This window comes from Colius striatus, chromosome 7, assembly GCF_028858725.1.
Source record: "Colius striatus isolate bColStr4 chromosome 7, bColStr4.1.hap1, whole genome shotgun sequence".
Taxonomy (NCBI): Eukaryota; Metazoa; Chordata; class Aves; order Coliiformes; family Coliidae; genus Colius; species Colius striatus.
The window spans coordinates 19,842,268-19,864,707 of NC_084765.1; the positions used below are offsets into that span (position 1 = coordinate 19,842,268).

Genomic DNA, 22,440 nt, shown 5'->3' on the forward strand with positions numbered 1-22,440 from the left:
TGGATGAGGCTTTCTACAAACAGCTGAGAGCTGCCTCATGATCACAATCCCTGGTCCTCATGGGGGACTTCAACCACCCTGATATTAGCTGGGATAGTCACACAGCCAAGTACACACAGTCCAGGAGGTTCCTACAGATTGTTGATGACAACTTCCCGTCACAGGTGATTGAGGAACCAACGAGGAGGTGTGTGCTGCTGGACCTGGTACTGACAAAGAAGTAGGGTCTGCTTGGGGATGTGAAGGTTGGAGGCAACCTCGGCTGCAGCAGCCATGAGATGGAAGAGTTCAAGATCCTGTGTGGAAGAGACAGGACACAAAGCAGGGTTGTGACCCTGGATTTCAGGCGAGCCGACTTTGGCCTCTTCAAAGACCTGCTTGGACAGATCTCATGGGATATGATTCTAGAAGACAGAAGTGCCAATGAGAGCTGGTTGATCTTTAAGCACCATTTCCTCCAAGCCTGGTATCAGTGTGTCCAAACATGCAAGAAAGGAGGAAAAGGAGGCAGGAGGCCTCCATGGATGAGCAAGGATCTGCTGGGACAGCTCAGGCAGAAAGCAGCCATCTATGAGAGGTGGAAACAGGGGCTGACTTCTTGGGAAGAGTATAGGAACATTGCCAGGGCATGCAGGGGTGCAACTAGGAAGGCCAGAGCCCTTCTAGAATTAAATTTAGCCAGGGAAGTTAAGGACAGCAATAAGGCATTTTTCAAGTACATCAGCAGCAGAAGGATGGTGAGGGGGATGTGGGCCCGTTGCTAAATGCTGAGGATGCTCTCGTGTCTGAGGATGCAGAGAAGGCTGAAGTACTGAATGTCTTCTTTGCTTCAGTCTTTATGGCCAAGGCTGACCCTCGGGAAGCCCAGTGCGGCAAGGATAACAGGATGGCCAGGACAGCAGAGGACTTGCCCTGGGTGGAAGAGGTTAAAGACTTGTTGGCCAAGCTTAAAGCTCATAAGTCAGTGGGTCCTGATGGGATGCATCCTAGAGTGCTGAGGGAGCTGGCTGATGTGATTGCTAGGCTACTCTCTATCATTTTTGAACAATCCTGGAGGACACGTGAGGTGCCTGAGGACTGCAGAAAGGCCAATGTCACCCCAGTCTGCAAAAAGGGCAAGAAGGATGACCCAGGAAACTACAGGCTGGTCAGCCTCACCCCCATACCTGGAAAAGTGATGGAACAACTCATCCTGAATGTTATCACTGAACTTATGAAGGATAAGACTGTTATCAAGGGGAGTCAACATAGCTTCACCAAGGGGAAATCCTGTTTGACCAACCTGATATCCTTCTGGGAGTGCATAACCGGCTGGCTAGATGAGGGGAGAGCAGCGGATGTCATCTACCTTGACTTCAGCAAGGCTTTTGACACTGTCTCCCATAACATCCTCATCAGAAAGCTCAGGCAGTGTGGCTTGGATGAGTGGACAGTGAGGTGGATCGAGAGCTGGCTGAATGACAGAACCCAAAGGGTGATTATCAATGGCACAGAATTGAGTTGGAGGCCTGTGGCCAGTGGAGTTCCACAGGGACTGGTTCTGGGGTCAGTCTTGTTCAACATCTTCATTAACCTGGATGAGGGGACAGAGTGACCCTCAGCAAGTTCCCTCATGACACCAAACTGGGAGGACTGGCTGATTCCCCAGAGGCTGTGCTGCCATCCAGCGGGATCTCGACCGGCTCGAGAGTTGGGCAGAGAGGAACCTCATGAGGTTCAACAAGGACAAGTGCAGAGTCCTGCACCTGGGAAGGAACAACCCCGTGCACCAGTACAGGCTGGGGATTGACCTGCTGGAGAGCAGCTCTGCAGAGAGAGACCTGGGAATGTTGGTTGGTAATAAACTAACCATGAGCCAGCAATGTACCCTCGTGGCCAAGAAGGCCAGTGGCATCCTGGGATGCATCAAGAAGAGTGTGGCCAGCAGGTCAAGGGAGGTTCTTCTCCCTCTCTACTCTGCCCTGGTGAGGCCTCATCTGGAGTCCTGTGTCCAGTTCTGGGCTCCTCAGCTCAAGAGGGACAGGGAAGTGCTGGAGAGAGTCCAGTGCAGGGCCACCAAGATGATCAGGTGACTGGAATATCTTTCATACAAGGAAAGGCTGCAGGAACTGGGGCTGTTTAGTCTGGAGAAGAGGAGATTGAGGGGAGATCTTATTAAGCTTTATAAATATCTAAAGGATGGGTGTCAGGAGGTTGGAATATCCATTTTTTCTATGGTATCTATCAAGAGAACAGGGGGTAATAGGATGAAGTTGGAACACAAAAAGTTCATTTTAAATATAAGAAAAAACTATTTCACTATTGAGGTGAGGGAGCCCTGGCACAGGCTGCCCAGAGGGGTTGTGGAGTCTCCTTCCTTGGAGGTCTTCAAGACCCGCCTGGACATGTTCCTATGTGACCTGATGTAGGTTGACCTGCTTCTGTATGGGGGTTGGACTAGATGATCTCTAAAGGTCCCTTCCAACCCCTACCATTCTATGATTATTTAAAAAAAAATGCATCTTGAAACAATCTTCTCAATTTACAGAGGAGAGTAGGTCTGTCAAACAAATTAGAGCATCTCTGCATCTTTTTAATACAATTCCTTCCTGCCACCTTCTTCCCTGTGGCTAAAATACTGTAATGGTGTTCTCAAGAGCAGCCTGTCTATATAGGCTGGCCACTGCTGCTTCCCTACACTGGATTGCTTGTCTGACCAGGGAAAACAAGACCTAACCTGCTAGAGATACGTTACTTGGAAGTTAGCAGGTGTTGGGCAGTAATTGTCTCCAGCATAAACTTTTGAAATAAATAAAACTTATTAGGCAAATGATGCCCTGTTTAAAGTTGCAATCTGATTTGCATTTTTAAATGTATTGAACCTAAAAAGTATTTAACTTCTGCTGATAGCACTTCTTGTGCAGAAAGGAATGGGTTTTTTTGCTGAATGACTTGTTCTCAGCCTTGCCACAGATTGTGTGAGACCTGTTACATAATCCAACAATTCTGCATTTCTTTTAAAAGGCAGGACATTTTCATGCACCAACTTCTCCATCAAGGACAAGATGGAGCAGCTTTTACTTCTGCAGAATGCATAAAAGGGAGGAAAGAAAGAGATTTGTCTCAGCGTGTGTTTTCTTTATGCTAAAGAGAAATATAAACAGTCTCCTCAAAAACACTTTTTTTGTTGGATCAGAAAAGTTCAGAAATTGAAGAGTACTTTAAACCTTCAGCTCTCTAATGTCATTGTCTGAGGGTTTTAAATAAACTGAATGCGAGGTATTTTTTGTTATCCTCGCTAACCTTTTATAGTGACCTCAGTATCTTTAAATGCAAATCTAGTGGTCTTGAAAATTTTTGTAATCTTTGGCATGCAGGCTTCAGTTGGTGTTACATGTGAACACTAGATTTCTGTCTAGTGTAAGTCTACATTTCTGTGTTGTGAAGCTGAGTCCTTTCCCTCTGTATTTCCAGGAAGTGGTTTCATAGTTGTTAACAATTATTTTTTGTCAGTACACGGTAGCTTTTGTGCTCCAGTGTCTTTCTGCTACAGAGAGATTCTGAGCTGCAACAATATTGCTTCTATAGTGACTTTTAAAAGGGAATTAAAACTAATAAATACTAGCGCTTTTTTTCTCCTGGCGTGAATGAATAAGTCTTTCTGTCCCTAAGTTGTGCCAAGGAGAAGCATAAATGGAAAGAACAGGAGAATAATGCCTTCCTTTTCTGAGGATGACGCAATTTTTGTCTTTGGAAAAAGATCTTTGAGAAATAAGTCTACACATTTTCCATGGAAGGGAATCTCTTGATAAACGCTTCTTGATGCATTCAAACCAGCTTCCTGACAGTGTACAATCTTCAGAACAACCAGGCACAAAAAAACCCAGCATTTTTTACACAATTCCATAGTTTTAAAGAGGCTTAGTGTAGCATCCTATGGCATGCTAGCAGCAGGCAAGTGATGGTCCCATCTCCTTCAGGTCATTAGGTTAAGTACCAACAACCAGCTTGTGTGCGTATTCTGTAAGTATCTGTAGATGAGGGGGTTTTTTGGTCTTCAGATTAGAATAGTTTATAGATCAATGTCTTGCTTTACCTGGTTGTCAAGTAATCAGTACATTCAGAAAACCTAAATCAGTAAACCTGATTTCCCAGATCTGGGACTGTTCAGCCTAGAAAGTGGATGATGTTAACACAAGTTTTTAAAAGGTGTGTGTAAAGAGGATGGGGTGGCACCTTTTTCCATTGTCTTGTCACAGGATAGGGGGCAATGGACAAAAGCTGGAACACAAAAAGTTCCACTTAAACATAAATTACTCTAAGGGTGAGGAAGCCCTGGCACAGACTACCCAGGGAGGTTTGGAGTCTCCTCTGGAGTCTTTCAAAACATGTCTGGACACGTTCCTGTGTGACCTGATTGAGATGAACTTGCTTTTGCAGTTTGTTTGGACTAAATGATCTTTAGCAATCTCTTCCAACCCTTCTTCTACTGCTTATATGGCTTCTTTGAATCTCTAAACAGTTTACTAGAGAATGGGAACTGTCTTGTGTCACTTAATTCTGACATCAGTCCTGCAACACCAAGCCCTTCAGTTTGTACTCGGCCCAGGGGAACTTTTTCTAGTGTAGCATTCAGGAACACGATGATGAGAAAACTCTTTGGGATTTGAAGATATTTTAATATTAAGATCGGCTTATGTTCTGCTCACAGTGCCCTGCATTGAGATGTGTCCTCTGTGAGGAACAACTTGCTTTCCTGAAAATGCTCAAATGGCTTTGTTGTCCTCATTTGGTTAATTGGTGCTTTGTAGGTTTTTGGTCTACATAAGCTGTCCAGTGAAGTTACCCAGACTTTTTTAAAGCATGTTTGAAGTGCCACCATAGCTAAATATAATTCTGGTTAGGGTGTTGTCTTCTCTGCTACTTGCAATGTATGTGAGCTACTTAAAAAATGACTAGGAGTAGTTCCTAACTGATTTCCTTTAATATTGTCTTTTAAGTATGAAGAAACTTGCTTTTAAAAGCACTTAACAAGTGTATGGACTTGCTGTTGATGCCATTAACTGTTTAATGGGGAAGTTAGTGCGTGCTGCAGATCAAAGTTGGCTTCATAACATCTCTGGGTTATTGTTTATTTGAAGAGCATTGGTCTGTTACAAGCAAGTGAGAGATTTTTCTATACTTCTTACAGAAGTTAATGCTTTATTATGTCCGCAGCGATGTTTAAAAGTGTCTCCCCAACCAGGGATGTCTGAAGCAGAGAGAATCACTAATATATAAATCCACAGGACAGAGAGACTTGGAGCTTTCTAGTTTATACCCCCGTCAATACCTCTAAGCAGATGGACTTAAAACAAAAAACAGTCTTTGATAAAGAAGCTATAAATTGAAGATAGCTCATTTCTAGAGAGTACAAGCTCTCTGACAGGGACTGCAGAACACACTTTAGGGACAAGCTTGTGCAAAAATAGAATGTCTTCTCTTAGTATATCATCTGGTTAGTGTATACATATAAACCACTGCTTTAGTTATCAGCACTTTTAAGTCCTTTGTACAGAAGTAAATAAATTGGCAAGCTATAAATCCTTAGTAAAGAGAGCAATTAAATCTTGATATCAAGCTTTGCTTACTGTTTTAAAGTGGAATGTATTTCAGTTTTGTTTCATTGTTTTTCCAGTAACTAAGTGAAATAGCAGTTTTCTAGCTGTTTTTATAAAATATCTAAGTCACTATTGTTGTTAATTCTTCTGATTTTACTCTTTATGGTACTAGAGAACTTGAAGAACTTTGCTCTTTCCAGCTAAAGAACAGGGAAGAAAGATCTGTGAAGTCCTATGCTTAAATATGTGGCTATAGCCAGCAGACTGACATAAATATGAAGTCTAAATGAGGGAGTAGATATTAATTTCTTCTTCTAACTATTCTTCTCTTATTGGATGTTTCAGATATGAATAAATTTTCATGTGTTGTACCTTATGGTATCAAACATACAGGTATGGGATTGTTACAAAAGTAGAAGCACTGTCCACAAATGCATGAAATTGTGTGTGAATATGAGAAGGATATCTTGAGAAGGTTTTTGAGCTCATATGGTTTATAGAATGTGAATATATTTGGGATGAAAGCAATTTCCTGTAATTGGGACTGTGTGCCTATAATTACTATGACACAGCCAGTCTCTTTTCAACCCAGAAGTGCTACTATGAACTGTGCTTTGGTGCTTTTTTCAGTGACTGAGATCAGGTTTTGTGCAAGTGGCCATTAAATAACAGTTGAATTTGAGAGTCACTGTGATGTGGAGTTAAGCATTACTTTTTTTACTCTGAGGAAATCCTTAAGTAAAAGCATCCACAGTGAAACTATAGGGATAAGATGAAGGGGCAGTTTGGAGGCCTCAATCTGATCTAAGGGGTTTATGTTTGGGTGAAGCAGTTGGACCAGAGTACCTTCAGAAATCCTTTCCAGTTTGAATTCTCTGATTTATGACTCAGAACCTGATAACTATCTTTTCTCCATATGTGTGTACAACAAAGTGTCTCTTGGCTATGTGGGGCATATTCTGAGGATGGGCTTGCAACAATAAAGGCTCTAGAACCATTTTATCTGTGAGTTTTACTTCAGCAAACATTTCATTTGTCCATAAATTTTTGCTTGTCAAACCAAGCAGGGTTTGTAATGCACAGAGAAACGAGGAATGAAGAAAGTAATCCTAAGGTTTCCCTCTCTGTGAAATGAATCTGATGCTACATCATGAGCTCATGAATTTTGTATGATGCTCTCTGGGTAATTTTTTCTCTGTAGCAAGTCATAACCTACCTTCAGCTATATAAAGCTGAAAGATGAGATTACAAGAATTAATTTTGTGTATTGCTCCAGTTCTCAGTATGCTTATAGAGGGTATAGACTTATCTGGGTATCTGATATGTATGTGAAAGTGCTGTTTTTGAAGGAACTTCTATAGTTGCCTGAAGAATAAGGCAACATAGACCAAGAAAATAAATGTCTTTTATTTTGGTTTATGGAACTGCTGTGGTGCATTTTGGAGATTATAGCTAAAGGCTGTCTGTGATGGTTCCCAGTGCAGCTAGTGAGTCATACTTGACAAAAAGGGAGTGTGCTTTAAAACTTACTTTAGTCTTAAACACATCTCTTATCAGTAAACCCATCTCTTACTAGTGGTATGATTAAAAAGCATATTTTCTAGTGATAAAAGAATGGGAAGCCATCAAGCCTACTAGATTGTGGGTGAAAACAAACAATTCTTTAGTGCTTTCCAATGAATTATCTTCACCCTTCTCCAGCTGTCACTTTTTTATGGGCTTGACCAATTTAAAATACTTTGATTTAGTAAAAGTATGCATTGGAAAGAAATGAAACATTAATTAGATTGGGTTTTTTTCAGTCCTAAATGAGGTAAAATTGCAACACTTTGACAAAGTAATTATGGATTTTTTTTCCTGCTCTCAAAAAATGTACCACTTAATTAACACCCTTCAGTGAAGAAAAGTGCTCATTAGACCAAGTACCAGCTTAAGTATTAGAAATTTGGTGCTCATCAGATGCTTGGTGCTCAAGTTTTCAGTGCCTGGATGATGGATGCAGTAGGGAAACGGAGAGGGAAGAGGGGAGCTTCTTATTGTAGTTTGATGTTCTGGTTCAAGTTGTGAGACTGTTGCTATGAATAAAGGTGAAAATAAGCTAAAGTGAGGGCAGAGCAAAGCCCATTGAGAAGCATTTGGTGGGCTTCCCAAGATCATCTGTGTTTCCATATGTCATGGTTTGACATGACAGCCCTTTCTGGTGAGGAAGAAGGGGCTGTAAAGATGGCTCCTGTAAGAAGTTGCTCAAAACTCTCCCCAGCACTGAGCCAGACCCACTTCTGGGCCAAACCACAGCAGTTCTCAAGCAATGCACTGAAATGAAGCCTGAGGGCAGTGGAGGTGCAGTGACATATACAGTCCACATGTTATGTGTATCTTTTTTTGATGTTTAAACCATTATTCTTTCTTCATCTAATTGGAATCTACCATGAGATAAAGGTATGATCAGGGTAGGATAGGAGCATTGTCTTGCTTAATGGAGAGGTATGCTGCTTTTCCTCAGACTGTAAAATTGCTTTGTTAGTTATGTTCCTCATGATTGAAAACATCATTGGGAATAAATTACGTTTCCTTCATTTGGGTTACCTTTGTGTGTTCTTCTACGTGTCCTGCTTTGACAATCACTGAACAGACCTCTGTGCTCTTGGGTTTTATAGCTTCTTGTTTTTTGACCTTTGCAGACTTTTTTTTAAGATGGTCTCCCCTCGCTACCTGATATTGATGGTCTTGTGCTTCTTTTGAGCTTAATCTTCACGCTTGATGTATGTAAAACTAAGGGAAATTAGCTTTTTCTGTGTTGTTAGGATGCTTCACAATACTACCTTTCATTTAAACCTAGTTGTGTCTTTGCCTGGACTGGTTTAATGTTTCCTTTCTGCAGCTAGCACGCATTTACATTTTCTTAAGGCAAAATGTAGCTTTTTATTTTTTAACCCTTACTTTAGACCAGACTTTAACTTGGGAAAATCAATATTCTTTCTGCTTTGCCTCTCCAGTGACATTGTCATTGAATCTTCTGCAATCTACTTTATCTTGTGTTAAATTTCAGTAACAAAAGGATATTTAAATCAATAACACAATCATTTCCGCACCTCAAGGATGATTTTGTCAAATACTGCTTTCTATTTGTTCTTAGACTGGTATATTACTGCTAGCATTTTATAATAGTTTCTAAATTCTCAGTCAAGAGTGTTATTTATGTATTTTTTCTAGCAGGCAAGGAAGCTATGAAGCTCTTTGGTCATGCAATAGTAGTTTTAAGCTGTTCAGGGCAGGCCTCCAGCCATAGTAGAACACAAACGGCTCTACAAGCGTCAGCAGTTGATCAAAATTAGAGTTAAATATTCCTGCACATTTGTAATATGTATAAATTTCTGGTTGGATGCTGTATTTAATCCTAAAGTTACATGTCAGCAAGAGGTTCCTTCTTCCCGTTCCTTCTTCCACCCTCAACTCTTCCGGAGGTACTCTGTTACCAACTCTTCTCTGGCTTCTGGCAATGAGGGAAATAGCTGCAGTTGGAAAGAGTACTGATTTGTGTGAAGTTGGAAGGGGTATTCCAGATATGTAGAGCTGTGATTCGTTTATATACCAAAGCGGGAATGTAGTTTGACTTGGCCTCACTTGGTTTTGGCAGGCAGGTAGTTCATAAATATTGGCAGAAGGAAAAATAATCTAAAAAGATGTCTTTTGTTGATAAAGCCTTTTTAACAAAAAAACAGGTTGCTCAGAAGTGGTAAAGCTAAGCTTTTATGCTCACTTAAACTCTCAATCTTTAGGCTTCTTGCGCACTCTCCTTTTCTGATCTCCACATTTAGGTAATAAAGAGCTTTTCCAGCTCTCTGACTCAGGGAGTTTGCTGTATATGTTTCTGTGACTGCATAGGGAAATTTTTGGTTGTCCTTTTTAATAGCTCTGAAATTCTCCCCCATTCCCAGTTAAAATGCCATCTATCTTTTTTCAAAAAGCATTTTTTCTTAATCTGGATTTAGTCATTCTTCACTACAATAGAAATTTTAACATCTACAGTTTGCAAATGTGAAGAGCTCTGCTTGTGCACTGGATTTCATTATTCTTTGGCAGAATTGTATGTAGAGACCAATTTGTTTCTGTAGTTTTATAGCATTAGTCCTTTGCTTTCCTCACCTGTTATCCTCACAATTGGTGGATGAGATTGAGTCTTCAATAAACAAACATCACATTAGAAATGGCTTTATATTATTGCCACTTCTTTATTCTGTCCTTCAGGCAGATAACGATCAATTAATAACAACAAAAATATAATTGCTTGGAAACATAAAAATGTACTTGGCTAGCTACACCTTCTGGACCATCGTGCATCATTCTTCTTGTATTCTGGTATATCATGAAGACTTATAAAGACCTTGCGAAGGGTATTTTAACAATGGATTTTCTCTTGTTCTCTTACGCATGATAGCAATTAGCTTTAAAAATACCCAAAACCTGAACAACCCCTCCACCTCAAATAGTTATTTCTTTTAATGAGGAAAACTTGCTGTATAACTGATTATATTTATTATAGTAATAGATTAGTTAGTTGTCAAGAGAAGGAAAAATTACAGTATCAGAACTTCATCAGAATGCTTTCTTGTAAGCACTTGAAGGTGCTTATTCATATTATATTTGACATCAAGTATTTACTTAAAATTCGGGCTATTCTGCTACTTCCCTTAGGTCTATATGATCTTCAGGTATCATCTCTGGATTATTGCCTCCTTCCTTCAGCATAGCTGAAGCTGAAAATGTTTCTGAAAGTGATAATGCTTAGTGCAGTTTACACTTTGGAAAGAAAACAACTATAACTTACAATAAGGGCAGGTTTTCAGTGTTAAACGGATCTAGTACAATCACATTAACAAAACCTTGACCTCTTGGCTCGAGCTGTTTGTATTTTGATACACATTTTTCGTTTTGATGCTCCTGTCTGTAGAATTTTACAGAACATGGTAATAACTAAGCAGCAAGTGCCGTGCTTGGGGAACATCAAATAAGAAAACTGTTGGGCTTCAAAAGTCTCTTATGTAGCAAGGAAATCTGTATATTATCGTTTTTCTGTTTGGTTTTGAACAATTATGAAAATCAATGAAAGCAGGAGTAATTAAGTTTCAAGACTCCTATTGTGTTACAGAGAGTGTTCTCTGTAATATTTAGCCATATTTTTTTGTTTTTCAGAAGTATCTGCTAGGTACTGGCAGATTGCAGGTTATTTTGCAACTTCTTGCCAGATATCTTGATCACAAATGGCCCTCTGGCAGATGTTCAGTAGTTGGAAGCATTGTCTCAACTTACTGATTCTGTTTGATGTATTTGCCTTTGCTGTTTCTCAACAACTCAGCATGCAAAACATTAACCTGAGATTGTTGTGTAGAGTTTTTAATAGCACTGTCAGTCTTTTATAATGCAAGGTTATTATTAATTTGTATAGGGAGGCTTTTCTACCACCTTCATTCCTATTTGGACTTTCAGACTTAGTGTACTAACCTGGATACCTAATTTTTAAAGACCACACTTTTACCTTTTGGTGGGCTGAAGGTGGAGTGGCACCAAATGCAGTTGGTGAGTTTTTATCTTTTCTAGTTATTGGTGCTGATGACACAGTTACTCATATGAAGATAGAATGTTGCATTGAATTACATGGGCATCTGAGACCTTGTTTTTCAGGAGGATTTGAAACTGATGGAGATGTAGGTTTTAAAATTGAAACCTGGAGAATATTTTCTAAAGAGACCTTTTGATGCAGTTGTCCAGTTTAATATTTTTAAATTATTTTTTTTACTTTGTGAAAAATTTCCAATACTTTTTGCTTAGCAAATGCAGAATCAGATTCAAAACCTAAAGCTTCTGTCAACTTGTTTTATTCAGATTACTCATACTCTTTTCAATAAGAGGATATACAGTACTCTTTCATGCGACGTATGGTATGTCTATTGTCTAGCCACAGCAGCTGTGCAGCTCACAGTTATTATAAAATATACAATTACACCCCTTCACCCTTGCCACAAAGGCTAGGTAAGAAGCCTTTCTTTCAGAAATGGTTGCTTAGTAGCCAGGGTAGTTGGAGAAGCAGGATTGAATCGCAGCTTTAAGGTTTTGAGTCACATGGCCTCTGACCTCAGAGATGCGTTTCACACCAGGGGAGTTGTTGTCCGTCAATGTATAATGGAAACTGAAGCTTGTAGAAGGGGGGTTGCTTTCCGAGTTACTGTCATCTCTGCAGCTGTGTGGCACTTCAGTATTATGGTGTAGGGTAGGAAAAATGTTGTAGGGGAAAGAACCACTAAGATTTGGAAAGAAGCTAGCTAGTCTGACATGTTACTACTTTAAGCCTCTTGTGGATAGCAAACCACATTAGGTTTGCTGGAGATAGGTGCCAGCCTTACAGATTTATGCCTCTGAGAATACAACATCTTCTTTGTTCGTCATCCCTTGAAATGAGGACAGGCCCGCAGAAGAAGATCATAACCTCGGCTCCTGTATTACCTCAAGCAGCAATGGCAAAACAGTGTGATCCTTGTTAACCTCAAAAATTGACAACAGTGATCTTAGTGGAGTTGGTAACTGCTAGTAATTAGGGCTTTTCCCCTCTCTCCCTGCAATGATGCATTTTTTTGCTGTAGTACTTGTGCTCAGTATAGAGTTCACTTCCTTTAGTGCTGGAGTATAAGACTGTACTCCTTGTAAAATGAGTTTGCATTTGAAACAGTTTCTGAGGATGATTATTTTTTATGTTTGAGTGTTTGATCTTGTAGCTGTTACTTGCAGCTACTGCACGGTTACTCTTGAAACAAGATTGTGCCAGCAAGGAAGAGTTTCTGCGTGTGCTCTAGAGACTCTTGGCCTTGTTTTCTTGTCCAAATTATCCTCTAGGGATGCATCTGTAGCGAAAACTTCCCATATAATTGTCTGTCAATGTAAAACATTTGTTTTTCAATGTTTGTTTCACTGTTTCATGAGTGTGGCCAAAGAAGGTTGGGATGGGGAATGATGTTTAAGGAGTGTGCATCATATTTTTTCCAAGGCTTTAAGTCCACCTTTCTGTTCTCTAAAATCCACTGAATTGTCTTTCAATTCTCTTCTTGAAAATTAGCCATGGATTTGGGGAGAGAAATGAAACAATTGTGAGTTTTATCAGCTGTGTGGTACTCAAACTCTGCTTGCTGATGAGATGTCCTGTTGCCCAGGGAGCACAGCAATATGATGGCTTTTGCTGCATAATCTGTCTGGCCAGCTGTATTCTAATCTTTTAGTTTTAACGGGGGGGGCTAGTGGGGGAAGATACTAGCTTTAAGGCAACACTGTTTTCAACAGATACTACATTGTCCTTCAATCCTATTTTCAAAGGTATGTCTGTGATCTTAACACAGCTCTGAAGCTGGTAAGTATTTAAGGATTTCACTCTATAGGGATATTTTCACCTGATCATGAATGTCAGCACAGCATCTCATTTCAGAAGGCAAAAACAGTGTGGTCTGTTGAAGTACCTTCAGTGTCCATTTTCTAACTAATGAAATGATCTTTTGGCCTGTGTGTATATACCACTGGAATTCCCTTTTACTTTATAAAGTTGTGAGATTCCTGGAGCTGTGGTGATCCAGCTACTTCAGGAAAAGTGGGTCAGTTGTCTTTTGGGGAATTCCCTGCCTCAGAAGTCCCAGATAGGTGAAACATCAAAGAGTTCACAGTTGTGAGCTACATAGAGCAGAAGGTTTGGATTTTACCCTTTTCCCTCCTGTAAGTAGGTAACATAAATTCTTCAGAGAAAAAGACATCTGTTAAGTGTTCATGGATACTTGCCAATTACAAGGTCCACACAAGTGAAAAATCCTCAAAAACCCATCAGTCTGCTCTAAGGCTTGGAGGTACCTCCTAGCTGATGTGGGTTACAGGTTGTGGTTGCCTGAGTACAGCTGCCCCAGGTGGATCCCTGATGTGTTGGGGCTAAGCACTTTGTGCCATGAAGCTGTGCTTCCCCCCACCCCCTGAATATTCTGAATGGCAGTGTGCGGCTCTCAAACTATGGACCTCCACCTGCTCTGTGTTTATGGTTTTTCTATGAAAGTTGTGTTATTGTAGATGCTAATGTCTTATCTAACTTTGTTTTTCTGCACCTCATTGCTTTGTTCTTGATAAGATATTTTGTTTTCTACTGCTCTGTCACTGCATTTCTGCTGCCCCTCCCTCTAGCTGGGTTTGTGAAGTCGCCCATGTCAGAAACTAAACTCACGGGGGACGCCTTTGAACTGTACTGTGATGTGGTTGGGAACCCCACTCCAGAGATCCAGTGGTGGTATGCTGAAGTCAACCGGGCTGAGTCTTTCAAACAGCTGTGGGATGGCGCTCGGAAGCGCCGTGTCACCATTAACACTGCCTACGGGGCGAATGGGGTGAGTGTGCTGAGAATAACCCGCCTTACCTTGGAAGACTCTGGGACTTACGAGTGCAGGGCCAGCAACGATCCCAGGAGGAATGACTTGAGACAAAATCCCTCCATAACGTGGATTCGAGCCCAGGCTACTATAAGCGTCCTTCAGAGTGAGTCCAGCACCCTACAGTAGTGGTACTGTAGTATCTAGAGGCAGTCTAGTGACCCTTCCCTTCCTGTTACCCTCTGCTACCTGTCCTGGTGTTTTGAACCCAAGACTACTGCTCCACCTGTAGTGCTGGTGTTATCTGCCATATGTGTCTCTTCTCTTTGGGATCAAAGGTCTTGGGACAATCTGTGAATCTGTTCTGTAGCTTCTGTGTGAAAACAAGCCTAGTGTTAAATTTGTGTTTCTTCCCTGCCCCCTTTAACTTTGTAGTAGGTTTCCAGCCACCATAATGCTGGCTTCTCCATGAGTGCCTTTCTGTTTGATTTCTGTGTTCTTACCAGATCTAACCATTTTATTTTTATTTCTTCTGTTCTCTTGGAATTTCTCTGAATGCCTTCTCACGTGGTCTTGGATGCATATATGCCTCTGTACAAATCCCTTCCTTTCAGTTACTTGTGACCTTTCATGTTTAGATTTTTTTTCATGGTGTTTCTTTTCCTTTCTGAACAGCAGCATGTTCCCAATGAGTTCTCTGGTGCAGCAGGACTGAACAGAGGCAGCTATTCTTAATCTAGCCTATGAAAGGAGAGGGGTAAAATGTCCTTCCCCCATGTTGAAGTAATAACTTTAGCTAAAAGACTTTCATCTGAGAATGCAATTTTGAGCAGCAGAAAAGCTTTAAAAAATAGAGAATATAGTTGACCCAAAGTTGCTTTTTTTCTTTGTTGTTACAAGACTTTTTGCATTCAGCTTGCTTTTAAAGCAGTCCTGGATGAGTTTGGAAATGCATATTATCATCAGTCAGTAGAGAAGAACCCTGTTTCACTTTGTGTAAGATGCTAAACTCTTGCATTTGCTAACAAGATGAAGTGAATGAATTGTAGGTAGAGTGAATTAAATCTGCAACGTGAACCTATTGCATGGAGATACAGGAGAATTTACTTTCTCAATGCTTTCTCAGTGTCCTAAGAGTGTTTTTCTCAGTGTCCTAAGTGTTATTTTTGCTATTGTCCTCTGTGCACAAATAAGCCTTTTATGTACCACTTTGAGTTTTGTTTGGGTACAAAAATGTCATACTCAGTAATTATGTCTCAGTTATGTTTTTGGTTACCTTTAAAAAAAAACACAACAAACTCTAGGGTGCTGCAGAGGGCACTGCTGGATCAGAGACCTTCCCTCTGGAAAATGGAAACAACATTGATATATGTGGAAAAATAGACAGCAAACCTAATGATGTGTTTTGACTTGAAATGTTAAGTGGCACTGGGTTGTTCATCTCAAACCTGCTCAGCTTCTAGTCTTAATGCTTGATTTCCCCTCTTGTCCTTTGAGGTCCCCAAAGGACTCATGGGTAGATTGCTTTCATGGCCTACAATAGCAACAGCCATGTAATTTTGGGAAATGATGCTACCTTAAGACAAAGCTAAAAATTTGTCTTCTAGTAAGTAATACCTCCTGGAAATCCCCTCTGCCCTTTGCTAAGACATTTAGCTTTGCTTGAGAATGGCAAGTCTATGGTGGTCCTCTGCTTCTCTCTTTGTATCCAGTCAGTTTTAAGATACCAAGGGAGAAAATTCTTTTCATATGAAAAGTCACCATTTGAGAATGAACTGTTGAGAATGTCTCCATATGAAAAGTGGGTTTTTCCTCTCTCAGTCTATTGATACTAACCTGCTCCAGAGACTGAAGTTTAACCTTTTTTTCTTCCCCCCCAGTTAACATCATCTCGTTGTATCTGGTGCTACTAATTCTGGAGTGTATATTGTGACTTCATTTCTAAGTGCCTTGTACCCGGGATAATTCTTATGCTTCTGTGTTTAACTTATGACAGGCGAGGGAAATGTTGCACTAAATATTCTAATGCTTTGTAATTTTATGTATGTTAAGAGATCTGACCAACTACTGTCTGGGAAACAGACCACTTGAGCATCAAAGTCCTGCATTAACTGCATGAGATAAGAAGGAAAGCAGGTTTCCAAACCATCTTTGGATGGTGGAGAACATCTCGTCTGAAGCTGCCCAGATATCTCCGCTGCTATATTATGTGCACAAGCACAATTTGTTTTATAAATGAGAATTTTCTAACTAAACAGCATGGGAGTTTCCAGCCAATAGTGGTCATTTTGCTGCTGGCCTTATTTTACATCAGTGTAACTGAAGGGGAACATTAAATATATCATAGAATCATTATGCTTGGAAAAGATCTTTAAGATGAAGTCCAACCTCACGCTGCCAAGCCCATCACTAAACTAAACCATGTCCCTCAGCAACTCATCTATGCATCTTTTAAATATCTCTAGGGATAGTGACTTCAGTACCTACCTGGGCAGCCCATTCCAATGCTTAATAACCCTCCAGGTGAGAAAGTTCTTCCTAATGTCCAATCTAAACCTACCCTGGAGCAACTTGAGCCCATTTCCTCTTGTCCTATCAAAAGAACACAATCTCTTTTCACTGTTTTTTCACTTAAATCACAGCTTGTCTCAAATATCAGAACTTGAATGCAGAGAGGTCAAGGGCAACTTCATTGTTAAGAGTCAACACCCAAGAACTAGCATCTGGCTTCCATCTCATTCCTAATTTGATTAAAGAATTTCACTTATTGGTGGGCTTTGTTAGGTGATTGGTTTTTTAACTTTGAAACCTGATCTTGCAAAAAATGATCAGCTTAAGTGATGTGTAAAAGAGACTCTTCAGCATCTCACTCTCTTGAGTAGGCATCCTTGCAGTTTGCCTTCTAGAATTAAGTCAAGATAGGATTAACTAATTGTTTTTTTTTTTAATAAGTGACTGATATGCGGGTAAAAGATGTAAATTAAACTGCAGTTGCCTTTAATTTTCTTAAACTAAAGCTTGTAATTTGCAAGTCAGGCATTAGAGATGCCAGCAAACTCCAGCAAAGCAACCTTGAGAACAGCTGTAAATATTTTCTGGACACAGCAGCTTAGGGAAGGTGTAGGCAAGAGTAGGTGTGAATTACCAGAAGCAGTCATTGGAGCTCCAGGCAGGAGCATTTTTGTATGTTCTGATTCATCAGTGTTAGAGGCTGAAGAGTCTATTATCAACAGAATATGAAAGCCAGATGATTACCACTGTCAAACCCCTTCTGGATTAAGTCTTTAACCTTCTGGTTTTTGCAGGGACTAGATTCTTTTTTTTGATGACTTTTTTTCCTCTTGTTCCATTTGTGTAATGCTTTTCTGATGGCAGCTTGGATGCTTTTGGTTTCCAGGATTGCTGCAGGCTGATCACCACTTCAGGTTGGGTCTCAGCACAGCATAAACAGCATCAGCATCTGTTATAACGATACTGCTAAATGCATTGCAGTCTCTGTTACAGCAACCTGAAGCCTGTCCTGTCATCCTCCTCCTTTTAAAAAGCAGACTGCATTTATTTTGTAGGCTACAGACTTGTTTTCATCATCAAAGAGAAACGTTTAAAATAAAACCAAGTTTGATCAGTGGATTCTGGCAAAAGTTATTTCTCTAGATAAGTATTTTGACACCAAATTACTATTTCAAACACGTTACTAAAAATATTTCCAGAGCTCAGTGTTTTTATGAGAACGCACACAAGCTTTTTATTGAGGATGGAGAAGCATCAAGGGCAGTCCAGTAATGATATAACTTCAGCAAAACAATTCTGTACTCCGTAGGGCTCATAGATCCTTGTATGGTTAAAATCACCAGGCAGAAACCCGGTTGAAAAAAGTGCAGTAGTAGCAAAGTATCTGAGAAGTGTCAAAACCCCCTCTGTTGCTACAGTATCTGTCAATTTTTCTGCAGTTAAATGATAGTCCTAGTTTTAAATAGCTGTGAAAAGAAGATATGTAGCCAGCCTACTGAAGACAGGAGGAAAAGGATATACAGGAGTCAAGTGGCTTTGCCATGTTGTTAGTAGGTAGTTGGGTTTTGTCTCCCTGGGTAATAATCTACGTACTTTACTATTGGATAGATTAATGTTTTATATTATGAAAAAGGCAACATTTCTGATGGTATGGGTATTTTCCACTCCTCCTTCTGTTTCATAATTTGTATTCTAAGTGCTCTGCAGATGAATATTAAAAAAATGTATTATATGACTCAGTTAATACTCCAACTATGTTACCACGAGGCATAACAAAATTTTATAGGATTAAAAATCTTTTGCTGACTTGCAAGTAATCATGAAGACATTCGTTACTGACTGACTTCCTCACATTTCTGCCCTTTGCTGCTGACCAGAGTGCAGATGAGGCAGCCCTGGCATTGGGAGAGGTTGGTGCTACTGAGTGTGGTCAGTGAAATGAGCAACTGGCAACAGCTATGTCTTTGCAATTCATTTCGCTATTTAAGGAAATGCATCAAAGGCAGAGGAGACAGGTAGTATTTGGGTGCTGTACTGCTCAACTGTGGCACATAGTTCAAGCTGAAACTATAGCCAGTACTAAAACTAGATATTTTTGTAAGACTGATAACAAGAATTCTTGAATTTCCTTTATGCTCTGTCATTGTGTGTTCAAGGCTTCTTTTTTTTTTTTGTTAACAGACTACTTGAAAGCAGCTGTGAGACCTTCAGTAGAAAGGTCATTTTTCCAAGTTGGGAAAGAAGCTTGTCTCCAACTATTTTAAAAATTTATCAGCTTTAATTTTTAAGGAAGAATAGGCATCTGCATGATCTTAAGACAATGTGTATATCAAATGTAAGAACAGTGCCCTCATACTAATCACTTCTAACAGGTTTTCCCCTAAAAAAACAAAAGTGAATTTGATGTTACCAGGTAAGATTGTAATGTGAAACAGCCTGGGTTCAGTTCCTAATAAAACCAGCCAAGCAAGTAACTCTTGTGGTCAGTTTATGCAATGAGGCTCATCTTATTTTTTTTTTTTTTCTTCATAAGTGTTTATGTCTAAAGTTACTTTAGAAACAGCATAGTTCTCGACTCTAATTTTAACATGGTATGTGTATTCTCACTGTTTATTGCTAAGCATCACAGACCGATTTTGGCCATGCTACATGAGACTTATGCCTTATTCACACTGGCTGCTTGCTTGAATTTCAGACATCAGAAAAATTGTGCTCTTTGAAATATTTTGTGTGCACCAAGTGTTTTCCTTAAGTAGGCATTAGTCTTATTGCAGGAGGGAGTCCAGAAAAATTATTCAGAAGAGTGTTTAACCTTGACAGCTGTTCTATGTAGAAAATGTTTTTTGTTTTGAACCCCAAATTAAGTAGAGAGAACAAATAATAGCCAGAAAGAAGTTGCTTCTAAAGGACCAACTGATCTCTCAGGACAAGCATTTTCCCATGTTATGATTAGTAGTGTATAAAGAATGATTAATGGTGTTGCATAGCAATCTGTAGTGATATTAAATATTAAATAGTCTAAAATCTTTTCTCTGTATAGGGTTGCTATTCCATAAGGTGCGGCCTTCACTAGCGGTCAGCTCTTTTATTGTGACTTTCTTGATGTCTTCCAAATTAGTGCAGTGATGTTCCTTGTGTAGTCTTTTTCCCTTCCCAACTCCCCTTTGAATTTTAGTGTGGCACAATTGCCAGTGGATATTTGTTGCTATTTAATGTGCCCTTTGTTTCAGAGCCCAGGATCAATGCCAGCGAGGATGTAGTCATTCATCTGTATGGTCCGGCTGTCACATTGCAGTGTAACCTCACCACAAGTCCCAGCCCCCTTTCTGCCAGTTACTGGGTGAAGAACGGAGAGGAGATCCCTGGCACTAGAAAATCTTCAAACACTACAGAATACAAGTAAGTTTCTTTGGAATAATCTTCATATTACAGTGGAGAATAACAAACCTGATAGAAGTATAGTTTTGGACCAGATGACTGGATGTTGGGACTACAAGGTCCCAGGTTCAGCTCCACTGACAAATTGAGTTCATCCATATTAGAGAATCCCCCAAAAGTATGTCTGAAAAATGTTACAAGAACAATTCTGGAAAAACTGTTGCCTACAGCTATCCAAGTTAGCTCATGAAAATATCAACAAAAATGTACTGCAAGCTTCTCTTTTTCAATCTAAACTCATTTAGTTCTTCTCTAGAGTATACGTGATATGTGGACGTGACACAGACATGTAATCCACTTTCCTTTTCCTCTAACTACATTGTGCAGTCTCTGTTTTGATCATGCCTACATAAAGATGAATCTGCAGCTGTGGATTTTAATCATGCAGGGAAATACAGCACATAAGTCACTGTTGAAATTAAATGTGTTAGTCATTTTCTGGCCTTGAGAGATGAAACATGGTGTTGTCTGAGTTGTTAGTGATGATTTGTCATACCACTACTGTGGAATGATACCAGATCTTGATTAAACCAGTACAGCTGTCTCACTTGTTGGTCCATCCACCTTTTCAGCATTAATCTGTTCCACATGCACGTGCTCTGGCTTTGTTCCTACCTTCCATCTCAGGGTATGAAGAATGTGTACAGCTACATCTTGTTTCACTGTCTTCTAGCATTAACCAGAAATCTTTTGAGGATTTCTGTAGTCTTGAAATGAGGTTTTCTTGACATGGAGTTGACAAGAGCATATGAAGCTTGCTCAGTGATGCTATCGGAGATCTGGTTTGTATGCGTACCTCTCTTGCTGGTTTCCCCCCCCCCCCCCCCGCCACCCTCCATTTTCTTCTCTTGATGTCAGCATAGACAGCAAATAGAACTTTTTGTTCAGTGTTAAGCTGAGATGAACACTTAAGGAATGTCTTAACCACTGGTGGTAACTTACTCCTTGGAGACATTAGACCACTTCTGACCCTCTTACTTAGCTGTAAATTCAGAAACAGGTGGTTATGTCTCAGCAAGGCCCACTGTATTATAGTGGTTCTGATTTTAGTGCAGAGATAGAGCACAGGAAACAAGGAAACATACCTGTGCTCTCAACTGACCTTATTTCTGTCTCTAGCAGAGTACTGTGGGCTCTTCAGAACACCAGTGTTGCTTATGGGCACAAGATTAAGACATATTCTAGGTTTTCATTGCTGTAGTAAAGCATCCTTTTATCCACAAGAGTGTCGTGTTTGATAAAGATGTGTTCATGTTTTTCCTTTTTTTTTTAGTTCAGCTCATTTTTTCATCATCTGTTCAGTATTGCGGTTAAAAAGTCTTATTTAGTTCCATAACTATATCTTGTTTCCTCAGTGCAAAGTTTAATGCTGGGACTGAGTTTTAAAGGCTCTACTTTCATATCTAGCAATTAACTTGATGAGCGGTCTTGCCCAAAAGCACTAGTTTGAGTGGCTCTAAAGGTCTGTTGCAGCAAGATTACTGAAAATTGCTCATTATTATTTGGGAAGCTAAGTATCTCTATAATCTGTCCCAAAATAGGGTGGATTTTTGCTTTCCACTTCACCAGTAAAGGAATAATTAGGCTTGAGATCAGTTTTAATGTCCTAGAGAAGGAAGAAGTAAGGTGGGCAGATTGCAAGACAGCCACTCTGTTCCCAGTGAACAAAAGGTTGGTAAAGCATGCTGCAATCACAAGAGAATTTGGCAAAACTTGCATTTGCACTGTAGATCTCAAATTCCTGCTTGTATATAAGCTCCTTGGTTGTATACTATGGTTTGAGACTCTGTGGTATTGCTTCATCGCATTTGGTCATGGTGGATTTGATCTATTCATTAACTTCTAGCTTGATTTAGTTGCTTGTTTTTTTAAATCCAAAAATAGCAAATTAATGGAAGCAATGTCAACATAGTTGTCAGTTAAATAACCTCCTAAATTCCATGGTTTTTTAAATTAATTTATTGGTCCTTGAAAAACAAAAAAAGCTTCAGGTTCTTGGTGTTTCAGTCATTATATGTTGTTTTGCTATGAAATGGAACTAGTTAATTGAAGTGTAGTGTTTACTGTTTAGAAAGCTTTAGAATTAGTAAGTTAAACTGTACCTTAAACGTTCTGCTGCTTACCACGTTGGAACTTGAACATATCTTTTGTAATCCTTCATTAAAACTTGACGTAGCTGCTCTTGCTGGAAGACAGCTGTAGTCAGAAAGCTCAAAGTTCAGTATAGCTTTTTAGTTAACAATTTTAATTAAAAATGGGCAAGGATTATTCTTAATGTATTCTTTTACAAGAAGAAAGGGCCTGGAAGTGATTCTGGCTATCCTGTGCTGTCAGTCTGGAGACCTGTCCCCTAGTCTATATGCATGGTTTGTAGGGGAAAAGTAGTGATTTCTTTCCAGATTCCTCATCAGTTAATTCACAGTTGAGTAGCAAGTTACTGAGATCAATTGAAAAAAAAAAAAGAGGGTTTTTTGGCATTTTGCATCTGCTGAAAAATCTACATCTGCAAAAAGTTGGGTTCTTCC

At 39.8% G+C, this 22,440-nt stretch overlaps 1 protein-coding gene across 1 annotated transcript in view; it reads left to right on the forward strand.

Moving 5' to 3' along the window:
* Positions 1-22,440, forward strand: part of NPTN (neuroplastin) — a 66,462-nt gene that overhangs the window by 15,709 nt on the left and 28,313 nt on the right. The window contains exon 2 of the mRNA XM_061999666.1: positions 19,708-19,876. Within this exon, the coding sequence (XP_061855650.1) occupies positions 19,708-19,876 (169 nt within the window). The remainder of the gene's footprint in view (positions 1-19,707; positions 19,877-22,440) is intronic.